Source organism: Leptonychotes weddellii, chromosome 14 (genome assembly GCF_054177405.1).
Source record: "Leptonychotes weddellii isolate Sample4059 chromosome 14, ASM5417740v2, whole genome shotgun sequence".
Lineage (NCBI taxonomy): Eukaryota > Metazoa > Chordata > Mammalia > Carnivora > Phocidae > Leptonychotes > Leptonychotes weddellii.
The window spans coordinates 77,509,376-77,524,992 of NC_138382.1; the positions used below are offsets into that span (position 1 = coordinate 77,509,376).

The following is a 15,617-nucleotide window of genomic DNA, read 5'->3' on the forward strand; positions in this document are numbered from 1 at the left end:
GGGGCGCCTGGGTGGCTCAGTTGGTTAAAGCAACTGCCTTCGGCTCAGGTCATGATCCTGGAGACCTGGGATCGGGTCCCGCATCGGGCTCCCTGCTCGGCGAGGAGCCTGCCTCTCCCTCTGACCCTCCCCCCTCTCATGTACTCTCTCTCATTCTCGCTCTCTCAAACAAATAAATAAATCTTTAAAAAAAAAAAAAGGAGGTTGGGGGGATGCGGGGGTAGAACACAACAGATGCCACGGGGGTCGGAGCCTTCCAGACATTCAAGAAAGTAAGGGGTCAAGAGGGACAACTGCCTGCTGGAGCACCTGTCACTTGGCTGGTCAGCTGGGGCCACTGGTGGCTTGAGTGCTCAAGATCTCAGGGCAGCGGTCAGGGTGGGAGTCAGGCTGCTGGGCTAGGGAGGCCTTGCTGCATTACCTCTAGAAGCCTGTGAGGTAGAGGGAGGCTGGATGTTAACAGCAGGGTCAAGAGGGTATTTATAGATGCATAAATGAGTGGGACCGTCTTGCACACCTAGCCCACTGCTGGGGCCTTGCCTGGCCTCTGGCCTCAGCCCTCAAAGAGCCCCAACCATTGCTGTTACAGCCCTGGCAATACTACCAACCTCCCCAGAACCAGGTCTCCTACCATTGGGCCTCAGTTTCTCCACTTGTAAAAGGAGAGGGCAGGACCAGACTACACATTCCATAAGCATATTGTGTGTGCTCACTGTGTGCCAAGCCTCAGGTCTCCACGCATAGTGGGTCTGCAGCAAGCCCCACCCACCGGGGAGCTTGAGCACCATCCAGCCAGGAAGCCAAGGCCTTGACAAAGACAGGCAGAAAACCACAATCTGGCAGTTTCTATTAAGGGCATTAAAAATGCTCTTGCCCTTTGACTCGATGATCCACTCTTAGGAATTCACCCTAAGGACGCAATCAGAGGGATGGACACAGGTCTCTTCACAAGCATATTGATGGAAACGTGGATTACAACTCTGCCAAACTGAACCAACTCAAATGCCCTCTGCTAACTCACAGGACCCTTGGTGCCACCGCGGGCCGGGAGAACCACGGTGCGGGGCATGCTCTGTGTAACCAGGAAGTAGGAAAACCAGGCTGCCCAATATGCTTTCAGACCAGACATTGCACACATGCATTTGACCAGAGGGAGCTACTTTGTAACAGTGATGGTGGTTATCTCTGACCGGTACTGTATATTTTTGTTTTTTCATTTCTAGAGTTTTCTAATTTTTCTACATTTTAATAATCCCGCACATGTAATAAATGCCGTTTGCTTTTTTTTTTTTTAAAGCAAGATGACTAGATTTAGTTTGGAGTGAGGATTCCTAGGAGGCCGTTTGGGAAGCTTCTGGGCTCTGAGCCCAGGGAAGGCGAGTTGGGGAGGCACAGTTAGAGGAAGGAGGTCCTCATAGAGCAACAAAAGGGTGACCTGGCCACTGGCCACCACCCTCTGGCTAGAAGCTCCTCTTCCCAATCTTTCTCCTGGGGCCACGTGCTCAGCGCCTCTGGGAATTCGGAGTGAATCCAGCACCTGCCTGCCCTCACTTATCTCTCTCTGCTCTGCTGTCTTTATCTCCTTCTCCCAGGGAGGGGCCTGGGAAGCAAGCTCAAGCCCATTTTACAGCATGGAAAAGGGCCCATGCAGGCCAGGTGACTCAAAAGGGCTGGAGGAATGCACCTGAGGTCCCCACCTCTCCAACCCTGAATGTCCAGGTGCCGGGGCTGAGGGGCGCAGGTAGGCTGGAGAGGTGAGGAGTGGGGAATCCAGCGCTACCCCCCTCCCCCACCAGCACAGCTGGCTGGGCTGCCTGCACATTATCTGCAGGGAGGGGGCAGGGTGGTATAGCCTTTACTCAACTAGTCCTTCTGCCTCGTTCCCCCTCCCTGCCTCGTGCACCCGCACCCCACTTTGGGGCTCCCCTCTGGGGTCCTGGCAAGCCTGCTCACCGCTCCAGCTGCATGCACATGTGCGCGCGGGCACACCCCCCCCACACACATCTTAGTTTCCAGACTGTTGGTGTAGCAGAGGGCAGGCTTGGACACCGAGAATCCTGGGCGTGAAAACTAGCTCCACCCTATTCTTAACTGTGTGTCCCCCTCTCCCCCAGGCAAATCACCTCACCTCCAAGCTCTCTCCTGTGTAAATGGGAGCATAACTAAGGAGACAGCACAGGTAAAGCACCTCACGCAGGTGCTGGGCGCCCCCAGGTCAAACAGGGCAGAGACTCTGGCCCACGCTGTCAGTGACCAGGGCTGCGGTTCACGGGGCACCTCCGGCTCGAAAGACCCTCTCCTGAGCCATCACGCACTTCCCTAAATAATCCTGCCCCAAAGCTGCGGGGTAGACCCCGTACCAAGGGCAGGGGCAGCCCAGAAAAGGGGACCAGGGCAGCAGGTGCTGCCTGATGGAAGAACAAAATCACCCACGAAGCGTTCTTGCCAAAAACTAACCACGAACCCAACCAGCCTTCTGCATGTAACTACCATCTGGGGGAGTTACGGGGGAACAGAGGAACATGTTAAACACACCATGAGGATATGATCCATAAATTCCAGACCGTAGGAATCTCTACGGGACAAACCACCCAGTTTCTTCAACAAATCTGTTCCAGGGGGAAAGAATAATAAAGGGGAAGCCATAGATGAAAAGAAAGGTAAGAGACGTCACCAAATGCCACGTGGATTTTGGATGGTGATTTGAACAGGGCAACTATTAAAAAAAAAAAAAATACCACGAAAAACCTAAAGGACAATTGAGATTATTTGAACACTGCTGGATATTTGACGATAATCAATACCACCTTCTGGGTGTGATCGTGGTAATGCAGTTACGATTAGAGTGACATATTAGAATTTGTATGCCTGGGATCTGCGCAAACATTGTCCGCTGCAGGGGACGCAGGACGTGGGGGCAGTGAGTAGAAATGAGAGTGTCCTCGCACACTGGGGAGTGTTACAGCTGGGATGCATTTGTGCACTTTCTCCACTCTCCTGTCTGGTTGGAATTTGCCATCATAGAAATTAAAAGAGGAAAAAGGACAGAGTTTGAGCCTCACCGTCGATGTCCCTGAGGCTCCCAGCAGGCCAGCAAGGGAGGGCAACAATCTCTAGACACCTGGCTAGCTTCCCCAATTTCCATGTTCCTGACTTGCCCCATACCCAGAGGCACTCCTAGCATCCTTACAACAAAGAGGCTGGGGGTTTCACTTTGGAGGCCATGGCTGTGGGCCGCTGGGAAACTGAGCCACACAGCTCACATGGGGCTGGAGGCAGGCCAGTGACCTTGGGTGAGTGAAGACCAAGGTTATCACCCTTGCCCTTGGAGGGTCTGCTGGAAGAAACAGCATAAAGCACTGTAGAAAGTGTGGGGTTATTAGGATTGGGGCCCTCCTCTCATCCCTCATCCTGCTCACAGCTCACCCCACCCACAGCAGTCCCAGGTTCCCAGCCTTTCCCTGGGGAGTGCACCTGCACTTCCTCGGGGGCACAAGAAGCCCTGAGAACAACACTATGCCGTACAGACTGTTCTGCCACCAGGATGCTCCCTGCAGGGGAAGCTTGCAAGACAGGCTGAGAACTGACAAGTCAGGGGCTGGAAGCAGGCCACATCCAGCCCACACGTGTGTTTTGTTTGGCTTGCAAAGTATTTTTAAATTTTTGAGCCAACGGTAAAAGGTCAGCTGATTTCATATAAAAATCCACATTTCTGGCTTCTCCTGTAACTTCGGACAATCCGGCCACATGGGGTCTGTGTTTCCGAGCCACAGGAGGCTGGGTGGGAGCTGACTGGCAGCTGTCTCCTTTGGGCAAGGCTCAGGCCCCGCCGGGCCTTCCATCGCTCCCTGGCTGGGAGGCCTCCTGAGCAGCCGCCTCCAGTTGAAGGAAGAGGGGTACGGAGGCCAAACCTCTGGAGCCCCTTCTCCTTCCTGCTTCCAACCCACCATTGGTCCCCCAGATGCATGGCAGCCAGAGGGGTCCTGACCCTTCAAAAGTGGCCCCACTACCTTCAGGGCAAAAGACCAACTGCTTGGAGTGGCCCCGGCTTGCATCTGGGGGCCCTCTCTCACCACGCCCAGCCCGGCTCACACAGAACTGCTATGGTCCCTGGCGCCTCGGGCCATCCCGTGTCCTGCCTGGCCCGTGCTTCCGACGTGCCGCCCACCCCTTGTCCAGGACGTGACGGGTGACTCATGTGTGCTGCTCCAGCTGTCCTTCAAATCAAGACCCAGCTCTGCTTTGGCAGGGGGTCCCAGCGAATGGGGTTTGGGCCCAGATGCAGCGCTGGGGAGGTCTCAGAGCCGCAACGGGGCTCAAGGCAATGTCCAGGCAACCACAGGCCTTGCGCGTCACCTCCTCCAACCTGGGGCTTGGCCACGGCCACAGAGGGCGCTGGTTGCCGAGTGAGAAAGAGCAGCTGGCCACCCAGACTTGGGTCAGGCCTTGGTGAAGGAGCGGTCACCTCTCTCTGCACAGGTGGAGGTCCCCTGTCTGTCCTTTGCGGGCTATATTTAGAGCCCGAGGAGGACATGAAGAGGGTGTAGCCTGGCTGGGCTCCTGGGTCACTTCCTGTCGTTGACGTCACCATTCCTGGCCTGCCTGCCTCCTGAGTTGGCCTTCTGTGGGCGGGTGAGCACACACCTTGGCAGGAGGTGATGCACCTGGGCCAAGAGCGTAGGCTGAGCCCCACCTCCTCTGTCTCTGCGTTCCTGGGAACTTCCAGGGGCCTCCTTCTCTTCCTCCTCCTCCTCCTTGGGGGGAGGGGGGTTTCCCACGAGCGGGAGGGCGAGCTCAGAGTTGGTCAGGAGGCAGAAAATGAAGCATCCAAACCTCCAGGAGACCACCCTGGGTGGAGGGATGTGACATCATTATCCCCCCAATCTCTGATCTCACAGGGCGTTACTGTCCCAGGGCAACTAGGGCAAAATATATCAACGCCTGCAGCCATGGAAATGGCCCAGGACTGGCATGCCAAGGGTTCCGGATCAGCCTTGAGCTTGCTCTGGGGCCTCGCGGTCCTCCCCTGGAAGTGGGCGCTCACCACCCCTGACACCAACTCCCAGGGTGTCAGGGGGCACTCAGAGGAGCATAGTGCAGCCCGTTCACTGTGGTAAACGCCATCCACACAGTGTGGATGGGGGCCACCCTGACAATGGTCCCCCGGCTCCTGGAGTGCTCAGTGCCCGACACCCCAGAGATCACGGACACCCGACACTTCTGAGGGCTGCCCATCCGCCGTGTGACGGCTGGAGGTGAAGGGAGGAGAGGAGAAAGAGGCAGAAAGGGACATAAGACAGATGGAAATGCAAAAGAGCCTGAAACACAGCGTAACAGAGAGGCGACAGTGGGAGGCGAACAGAGTCGGAGGCGGAGGTCCCGTCCCTCGCAGAGCCCGCGTCAGAGAAGCACGGCACACACACCGAGGATGCGGCCTGTAGGTTTGGGAAGCTCTCTCTTAAGATCTGGAGGCTAGATTTGTGTTCCAGTCCCTGCTCTGCACCTTCCTGGCCTCAGTTTCTCCAGCAGGAAGATGGGGTGATACTGATAATGCGATCACCTGGCTCTCAGGAGAGCAGGTAATAAAACAACACACAGAAGCCCTTGGAAATCTGAGAAGCACCATAGGAACAGGAGACACTAGGACAGCCCATGGTTGCCCGGCAGCGGCCGCCCAGGCAGGGGGCAGGTGGGCAGGCCGGCCTGGACGGGTCCCCGCTGTGCCCCCTCCTCTCACACCCAGGTGGGGGCTGCGGACGCCCGCTGGCTTCCAGCTGGGCTCCTTCAACCAGTTCTGAGGGAGGGAGGGGTAGCGGTTGGGGGACCAGCTCCTGGGCGGTGGGCCCTTGCTGGGACCCGCTTGGCCTCCCGCCAGAGGTACCGCCTGCCCTGGAAACTCACCTCTGTGGCTGCGGCCGGCACAGGCGCCGGCCAAGGTGTGGGGCTTCGGAGAGCGGCGCGGCGGGCGATGGCCCAGCGCCTGGCAGTCACCACAGAGACACAGGCGAAGAATACCCAGCCCTTCCTGGCCCTGGGCACAGTGGGCCTGGCTTCCCGGGCCATGGCAGTCCGGGAGCCAGGCAGGGGGTGGGCTCCCAGGGAGGCCCTCTGCCAATCTGCCCGTCCGTGTGCCTGCCTGCCCCGATGGAGTCGAGCACCCGAGTGCCTAGGCCTGGTGTCATCGGCATGGCTGTCATACCTACTCCCATGATGGGCAGGGCCAGGAATTCCCGCTGGTACCAGGCCATGGGCCAGCCAAGGCCAGGTGGACGGGGCTCTGTCCTGAGCTGGGCCAGCAACCCCAGCTCAAACCGGCTCCTCTTGGGGTGGGCCCCGTTGTCTCCTCCAATACCCCAAGGCCCCATCCCCACTCCCCCTGCCTGCAGGGAAATCATCACCCAGAGCTGGAAAGGTGGCAGGTACAAGTCACCGAGACCAAAGCAGGGCTCAGCCAGTGGGGCCACCGGGTAGGTGTGAGCCCAGCTAGGTGCTGTCAGGGGGAGCACAGGAGGTCCCCGCTTATGCCAAGCTACCGCTTCATTCCCGAAACTTTCCCTGCACTCTCCCCTTGAGCTCCTCTGCCCTGGCACCCAGGCACAAGACCTCATTTTAAACTGTGAGGACCATGGGGCGCCTGGGTGGCTCAGTCGTTGGGCGTCTGCCTTCGGCTTGGGTCATGATCCCGGGGTCCTGGGATCGAGCCCCGCGTCGGGCTCCCTGCTCAGCGGGAAGCCTGCTTCTCCCTCTCCCACTCCCCCTGCTTGTGTTCCCTCTCTCGCTGTGTCCCTCTGTTGAATAAATAAATAAAATATATATAAAAAAAAAAAACAACTGTAAGGACCAACTGAGAGTTGCCAACTGCTTATTCTGCCAAGTAGGGTAGTAAAAAACCCAAAAACCAAACATCATTACCATTACTCCAGAAAAGATGCCACCAAACGTTAACTAGGACATACCATCAGAAATGCCATTCATTTAGTAGTGGTTAAATGGAGGCACTTGGCTTTAAGTAAAGCTCACAACCTTGTGCCCATTTTTCTCATTTTGCTGCAAACCAGCCATTGGAAACGACGGACCGAGTCCAATACACCCATTTGACAAAAGCAAAAACCGAGGCCCAGGGGGAGCAGGGACTTGCCCGAGACCTCACAGGGCAAATCCAGGACTTGCATCTGTCCGCAGCCCTGCAAAGCCCACAGACGCTCCTTCCACCAAACCCAGAGGTCCCAGGGCAAAGAGGCCGAGCGGCAGGGTGGCTTCCTTACCCTGCTGGGGCCCTGGCCGGGTGGACGTCCTGCCCCTGGCTGCCAGGGGGCCGTGGGGGCTGGGAGCAAGGAGGGCGGCGCAGGGGCTCGGGAGCTGGCCTGCAGGCACATCAGGTCCCCTGGCTGCGGCGGGGGGTGCTGGGGCCCAGCATGCTTCCCCGGGCACAGAGCCCCACCAGCACTCACTCTGCCTCTCAGAGTTTCACATCCTCTTCCGGTGGCTTTGTGGGGTGCGGGGGACCCAGTGGAGCAGGCTGCTCTGAGCCCGACCTGGTTCCTGTCCCCGCCCAGCCAGCCCTGCCTCCCTGTGGGACCTGCAGGTTCCTCTTCTCTCCAAGCCTCAGTTTCCTGACCTGTTATGGATGTGGGGGTGGGTGGGAGAGACACGGAGGTTTTCAAACACAAACTCTTCCCAACCCCTGGCTTCACTGCCTCTCTTGACCTGGAATTCTCATCACTGGGTTCCAGAGGACATTTCTTTTAGGGAAGAAAGAATCTCTGTGAACACAAGTTAGGAATGCCCGGGGATGTGGGCATCCCAGGGTGGGGGGCTGGGTGGGCATCAGAGAAACTGAGCTGGAGGTGCCAGGTGGAACATGGCCTCCCATGCCACCCTCGTGCCTACAGCCAGAGACAGGCTCCCCCGCACCCAAATCCCTCCAACAGCTTCCGTCCCGCCCGCAAGAGAATCCCAATCCTCCCTGCCACCAGCCACCGGGCACCTCCCTGTGCTCCCCTCTACGCAGGCAGTCCCTACTCCTCCTCCTCCTCAGCCACCATGGCCTCCTGCACAAGGTGATGCTTAAATTAACCCTGACCTTTGAGAAACAGCAGAGGCAACTGGGCTCTGAATCGGCCCGCCCTGAGGCCCTGGGCCACTGACTTAGCATTACTTACTGACTCAGTTTCCTCATCTGTAAAATTGGCACCAGGGTGCCTGGGGATTCGGCAAGAGCTCAGCAGGGGCCTGGCTGGTGGCCGGCACCCAGGGGATGTGCATTCTGATCATTCCCCCAGTCACAAGCCTGCTCCAGCGCCTGGCACGTAATAAACACTCAGCGGATGTTGGCAGGTACTGTTGCCTGGCTCCATCTCCAAGAGCAAACTCCAAATGGCAATCTGGGGCCGGTCCAGTGCTAACATGGGCCCCGGAACTGGATCCCAGTGGCTAACTGAGAAATGTTTGTTGTCAACAGAGGCCAGGGCGCAGCAAGGCAGGAGAGCTCCAAGGAGGGAGATAGCCCTGGGGCACGGAGGCTGTTCACACATCCTTGGCCGCTCAGCCCGGTGCAGCCAGCTGCCTGGCTGTGGGACCTCCGACATCGCTCGATGCAGCCTGCCTGCCCTCTGTGTGTACCCGCGGGTGCGCTCTCCCAAGCCCCTGGGGGCACTAGATGACACGACGGGGTGGGAGGGCCTTTCCTGAGGCTTGGCCTCCTCATCTCAAGGCGGGGCCCCGACCCCAGTGCTGTGCAAGGGGTCCGTAGATGGGAGCCCTGGGCGTGGATGCTTCCAACTGGGCGAATGTGTTTGGGGGTGGGGGAGAGCTTCAAGAGGCCACTGGAGGAAGCGTGTGTCCGCGGGTGGGAACCAACAGGGAACCAGGCTGCCCCTTAGGTGTATCTGTGTGTTAATGCCTCTGATTCCATAAGCATTTAATGAGCGCTTCCCAGGGACCAGGCCCCTTGCAAGGGACCACGTCTCTTTCCATAGCTCATGAGTGTCAAACGAGGCTCTCTGTGCTCTTGTCCAGACGGCCCCCCCACCCCCGTCCACACCTGTTACCCCGCCCTTCCCCCACCCCAGCCTTCTGACACAGGTCAGCCTGGCCTCAGGACCGGTCTTGAGCTATTCCTTTGGGAGCCTGGCCGCCAGGGCAGGGCTCACCGGGAAGGTCCCAGGCGGTGGCTGCGGGAGACCAGCTGTCTGGCAAGAAGAAGCAAGAAGAGGCAAGAAGAGCGGGCGGGAGCCCTGAGGAGGCGGGGCAAGGGAGGGGTGGGGCGGGGCACGTCCACCCCTCCTCCCAGCCGAGAGGAGGCGAGCAGAGGCGCCTTTGTTCCCTGCCAGTCTGGTGTCACCACATCACTGTCACCGCCTGGAACCAAAGACCAGCCACGGAGCACCAGGGCTCTGGGGGCTGGGGCCAGTCAGGGGCATTCCACCTGCACTCCCACGGCGCTGCCACCTTCTGGGGCTGGGCCCGCCGAGGACCGGAGCGCACACAAGGTTTTCCTGCACACCCACTGTGCATCGGGGAACGCTGGCCCCATCCTGAGACGCTTGTCCCAGTCCCCGAGGTCTTGGGACCTGCCCACGGTCCTATGCCCTGCCCGCTGTACCAGATGGCCCTAGGATAATGCACCCGGGCAGCCACACACAAGCCTAGACGTAGCAAAACCCCACTCCTGAACCCGCATGCGCGCAGACGCGCCACCGCTTCTCGCCACCGAGACCCAAGCCCTTTGGCAGGGGACACCTTCCTGGGTGGGCCTGCTGCGTTCCACATCTGGGGGGGGTTCCTCTCACCCTCTGCCGGCTCCTGGGGGCAGGCCCTGGTGGGTGCAAAGCACACTGTTTATAAACACTAGTGGCCGTCGCTAGGAGCTGTGACTCAGAGCCGGAGTGGTGACTCCTCTCGGAGCTGTTTACCCAGCACAACATCCTGTCCAGGAAGCAGACAGGAGAGGCCTGGCTGGCTTTGGCTCCTCTTTCCTGCAGCCTCCTGACCCGACTCGGGGTCCCGCTGGGGGCGTGGGACAGCCCAGCGCCCCTCCCCCTCATCCCTGGGGACCTGCGGCCCCTCATCCCAAAGCCATTGCCACCCGGGCTCTGCTAGGTCAGGTGACACTGCAGCCTTGCACGTGAGAGACCAGCCCGTGGAGCCGGGAAAAGGGTTTAGAACCGGGGTGCATGTACTTCAGCTGTGAGAGAGGCCCAGGACCCAGGGCCCTGCAAACACCTGCCCCCTGTTGCCGAAGGCGAAGGCTTGCACACACTTAGAAGCCTTGGAGGCACAAGCGGCTCCTGACGCCCCCTCGGCCCCCAGAGCTCATCCTGGCCCTGCCTTTGGTGCTCCTCGAGGGGGGCAAATCACTCTTCCACGTGGCATCTGTCAAACAGATGCAGCCCCACTGATCATTTCTGTTGTAAAGCTGAGGAGATCAAGGCCCAGAGAGGGCAAACCGCTTGCCCAAGGATGCACAGGGGGTCAGTTCCAAGGCCAGGTGCACGCCTTGGCCTGTCTGGCCCCAAGGCAGCTCAATTTCCTCCACTCTGGGCCGGGTTAAAGATCACACGTGGATTTGTGCCTGGCACCACAGGCAGGCTTGGGGCTGCCGGCTGTCAGCAGGGTGGGCGGCCTGCCCCCTGTATGAGGCCCAGCTCGGGATTCTGACTTCGATTTCCCCCATCACTCTGTCCCCCTGCAACCCAGTGTCTAAGCTGGAGTCGATGACCTTTCGTCCCCCCCAATTTTCTACCATTCACTGATGTGCTCGCATGGATATAATTTAAGTGTCACGATGTGAGAGGCAGGTGTGCAGGTGAGCTCAGGGACAGGAGCCTGGAGACCTATCAAACTCACCCAAAGTCACACAGAAGTCTGGCTTGGAGGCTGGGTGGCTCAGCTGCTCTTTACAAGAAGGGCTCTTTACAAGAAGGGCTGAGCGTGATTCTATCCTCCCGGCGCCCTTCTGTGGGCAGAGGACCCCTGCTTTATAGAAGGGCTGAGAGGGGCCAGAGGAAGGCCCTTTCCCCTGCTCCCGGCTGGGGAGACCCCGGGGACCCCCTGGAATGGTACAGCCACAAGGAACACCTGCCAGGGAGAAAGGCAAGGAGGGGCTAGGTATTTTGGCAGCTGAGGCTCGGCCCCGCTCCAGGCCCAACAGTAACCCAGTGGTAGGTCGGTGGGCTGCTCCAGCTGCTGATTCACCCACTGCCCGCCTGCCAGCCCTTTTTACCAGCCCACTGAGTCACACAGGTTGCCAAGAGGCTGAGGATCCGAGAATCAAGGCCCTGCCCCAGCTGCTCCTGCTGGCTCCCTGCCTGGCAGGATCTGGCACTGCCAAGGGCACCACCAGCCCCCCTCCTATGGCTGCCGAGGACAGCTCCCTGCCCCTTTGGGCCTGCCCCCATGCCCGTCTCGACAATGAGCCCAACGTCTAACTTTAAGGATTAGAGCAGCAGCTACGAGTTGGGGCTCTGGGTAGACAGAGTCCAGGTTCAAACCCCCAGCCTGCGACTTGCTGACCCTCGTCCTGGCCTACACAGGGAGATGGCCTCCACCTCCAAAAGCTTGAAATATTGGACGGAAACACTGAGGATATGGCCTGACATTATTCCGAAGCAGCCTAGGACACTCCAAGTCAGGGACAACTGGTACTTCAGAAAATGCGATAGAAAATCCTCCCAGCAAATTCAAACTGCCATAAAAGTCTCTACAATTTCAATTTATCCCATGTCCCTGAGGACCAGCAACAGTCTGTGGCATTCAGCCCGCAGGGATTGACTGAGCCCCTGCTGGGTGGTAAGAAGTAAAATGTGTGTTGGAAGGTGAGTATGCTGTAGAAGAAAAAAACAGAATAGGGTAAGAGGGGCTGAGCATGCCGTGTCCTTTGATGGACGAGGGTGGGCGAGCTAGAAAGTACCATGTGGGGGAAGACTCCAGAAGGGGATTAAGAAAACAATTCAGACTGTGGCGTAGCCTCATACCCCCCTCCGCCGCCCCACTGGGCTCTAAGCCTCCTGGGGGCAGCATCTGTCCTGCTCACCCCTCATACCCAAGTGCCAGAATGATGCCTGGCCCCTGATGCATTCCCGTAACTGCTAACGGGTAGGCGGGTGACTCTACCACTCATGTATGCACACACTACCATCGCAGGAGTGGAAAGAGCACTGGGTGTTCTAAGTGTGTTTTCAGTTCTTCCTTCTTTTTAAAAATTGGAGGGGGTGTAAGCTCCTTGAGAGCAGGCAGGGACTCTGTTCCCTGATGTTTCGGCGCCTACAACAGAGTCTGGCACACAGTGGGCTCTCATCAAATACCTAGGATGCACCAGTAAGCTCGATGGTCCAGACAGTTCCTCCAGTTTCAAAGTCTCTAGATTCGAAAATATTCAGAGTTCGGGGCTAACAAGTTGCCTGCAGGGAGATCACCAGAAAAGCTTCCTGGAGGAGGCAGCAAGGCTGGAGAGGAGCCTGAGGGATGGGAAGGAGGAAGGGCACAGGAAGGGCAAGGCCCTCTCTGCCAACCTGCCATTCGAGTGCTTTCCGGAGAGCGAGGCTGGAGGCAAGCCAGGCTTTCTGGGAAACAGGAGCCAGGAGGTTCCCAGAAGCCAGCCTGCCGTGGGGTGTCAGGGTGGGGAGGTGGGCAGGCAGTTCAGCTCCAGTTCAACCTGAGGGTTTTTTCTCCTTCCGAAACTCCCGGCGCAATAATAGCTCTTGGGGATGGGTCTCCGCCCATCGGGTGAGTTTGAGGTTGCTCTGCTGTGGTCTGGCCTGTGCTAAGGAGCTGGTCCATGAAGCACAGGCAGGGCTGGCTGAGGCGGGGAGGGTGGGGGGAGCTGAGCCCACAGTCAGGCCCCCGGGCCCAGCAGGGCCTGGTCACTTGGGGCTTCAGGGCCAGGGGAGTTGGGACAAATGGGCCCTTGTGGTGAGGAGGCTGCCTGCCGTGCCAGGGACACTGTGTGCCCGGTGCTGTCACCCGCCCACTGCCTGCACGCGGGGGGCCCAGGGCCTGGGAAGCAGGGATCCCCTTTCAGAGGGGGACCTCCTGAGCTGCCCTAGCCTCTGGAAGGGATCTGGGGCTCCAGCTGGCTGCCGGGAGGTCGGGGGGCTGGTGCCCGCTGCCCTCTTTCCCACAGTCTTCAGGCAAGGAAGTTTCCCCAGAGGCAGGGAGGGGACGGGGGAGGGTGGGGGCAGGGCCTTGGGGCTCAGTGACAGTTTCAGAGCCATAGCCTTTGTCCCCCTCCTGCCACCCACTGACCCTCTGCCAAGCCCACGACTTTGCTCCTTCCTTGGTTTCTCCTCCTTGGCAAGGTCCCTGGGCCTCTCCCGTCTGCCCCCACCTGCTCCTACACGGGAGATGTGGCAAGGGCGGCCAGGCACCAGCGGGATGCCCCTGCCAGGGGCCCTCCAAGGGCGGCAAAGATCTCCATGCCACCATCAGGCACGGTGCTGAGAAAAGCCGCCCCAACCTTGTGAGCTGCGTACACTTATTAGCCCCTTTCACAGCTGAGAAACCTGATCACGGAGAAGTGGACAGGGCAGGAACATGCAGGCCTCCTCATGGTCACGACCTGGGCCCCGAGCTTTGGAAAAGCAAGGTGCAAACGTGTGCACATGACCACACGCTCGCACTCTCGAGCCCCACGAGCAAGTCTCCCCTCTCCCCCACTCCGTAATCAGTCATGTGTTTGCACTTGCACCACACGAGTCCCTTCACACACATGCGCACTCAGCCACCGCTGGGCTCGTCACGCACACTTGGTGGCCCAGGGGGACGCACGTGGCCACAAATCCACTCAAATGTGTGCAGTCACCCAAAGGCATGGTACAGCCTCCCCGCCCCCAAGCCTCGGATGTATCTCCCACTCCCCGCACATCTTCCTGACAACGGTGGCCACCCTACAGCCCTCAGGGCCCGTCCCGTGTCGGCTTCTGGCAGGGCTGGCGAGAAGGGAAGGAGAAGGACGCATGTGTTTTGTGCAAGGATTTCCTGGCCCCCCGTGGCTACGAAGGAAACTCCTTGAAATACCGAAGAATTGCAATCCTCCGCTGCAGGGCGGGGCAGGCGGGTGATGCTTCTCCGCACTGGGTGCCGCCTGCCTACCCTTCCACTTGCCTCGCTCTGCAGCCCACAGCTGTCACCTGTCTGGCTGCCCAGGACCTCAGGCCAGGTGGACTGCCTCACCCTGCTACCTAGGCCAAAGGGCACCCCAGGCAACTTCCTGGGCAGCACACCCTAGAACTCTGGCCTCAGGGAGGAAGGCGATCCAGGTGGAGCTCACCTTCAGATGGGGCCCGGCAATCTACTCAGCTTTTCCAGACCCCCGTTTCCCCACCTAGAAAAACACGTGGATTCAACTCAGGGCAGTCAACACCACCTGTCTTCACAGCTGGTGGGCCACGCCACCATCTGCCTTCCTCAGAGGGGAAGAGACATTTCCTGCCACCTGCGGAGGGCTCACTGCTGGTGACGGTACCAGGGACTTCAGGAACACTTCACACACCTTGACATCCATGAGTCCACAGGGAAGTTGAGGGAACCACCTGTCTGGGATCCTGCGAGTCCAAGCCTGCACTCCCACCCAGCCTTCCCAGACTTCTCTCTCCCCCTTGACCTCAAGACAGCCTTGACCTGCATGCTGAGAGCTGTGGACGGAGACATTCAGGGCTGGGCTCCTCCTCCGCCCGCTGCAGCCCAGCCAGGGAGCTGCAGGGCTTGAACACCCTGGTCCCCACCCCCCCGCCTCCCTGTTTTGACCCACACAGTTATAGGTAGAGGGCCTCCCGGAGGAAGGAATGTCTGCACTCCACAGGATCCCAAAGGAGGGGTAGGTTTCTGGACTCAGAACTCAGGGGCCAGGACCATGCCCTCCCCACCACAGCTCACGCACACACAGGTCAGGTGGGCGCACCTGGAACGTCGGGTGGTGTGCAGAGAAGGTATGGTGTGCCTTCCCTAAGGGAATGCATTCCCGATCCCAACCCAGAAAGGGGGAAGAACCCGGGTGCCCTCCGGCCCCAAGGGGGACCCCGCCCCTCTCAGGCCTGGGAGCTGGGAGGCGGGAGGGGCGGTTGGGGGGATGGGAGGGGGGGGACGGGGGGGGGGGGGCAGTCCTCCCGCGTCCTAGCTCCCGCCGCCGTGTGGCCCTGCCCCATCCCCTCCTCGGCCGCCCGTGGGGCTGGGGCTCACCTCGTCCGCCCGCACACTCGGCGGGACCAGCAGCATGAACGCGGGCAGGGGCTGCACCCCGCCTGGGGCCGAGGACAGGAGCGCGCCGCCTGCTGTCGCCCGGCACCCGGCCTGCAGCGCCCCGCCCCGCTCGGGGCACTGCCGCCACCACCCGGCCCGGGCCATTGTCTGCGCCGCCCTCGCCCCGCCCCTCCTCCCGCCGCACACGAGTGAGGGGCGGCTGGGCAGAGTGGGCAGAGGCGCGGCCCGGGAGCAACGGAGCCGGAGCCGCCGCCCCCAAATCCAACGTGGGTGCCCGGCCCAGGGCTGAGGATGCCACCCAAGCCTCCTCCCAAGGCCGGAGGTGGGCACGCCCCCTCCCCTTTTGACAGCCGGGGCCTGGGAGGCTCAGAGGGTGGGGTGATGGCCCAAGATCACAGAGTGAGTGAATGGTCAAGGTC

The 15,617-nt window shown here is 59.8% G+C and overlaps 1 protein-coding gene across 2 annotated transcripts in view; it reads right to left on the minus strand.

Annotated features, from left to right (window-relative positions):
- RALGDS (ral guanine nucleotide dissociation stimulator) overlaps nucleotides 1-15,357 on the minus strand; it is a 38,069-nt gene extending 22,712 nt beyond the window's left edge. Inside the window, exon 1 of one of the 2 annotated variants that reach the window (XM_081803849.1) lies at nucleotides 15,178-15,357. In XM_081803849.1, coding sequence (XP_081659975.1) covers nucleotides 15,178-15,342 — 165 coding nt within the window. In that variant the 5' untranslated portion in view covers nucleotides 15,343-15,357. Of the gene's footprint in view, nucleotides 1-7,265; nucleotides 7,411-15,177 lie in introns of those variants that run through there. The other variant, XM_081803854.1, reaches the window with a different exon arrangement.
- Between the last annotated feature and the right edge of the window lie 260 nt (nucleotides 15,358-15,617).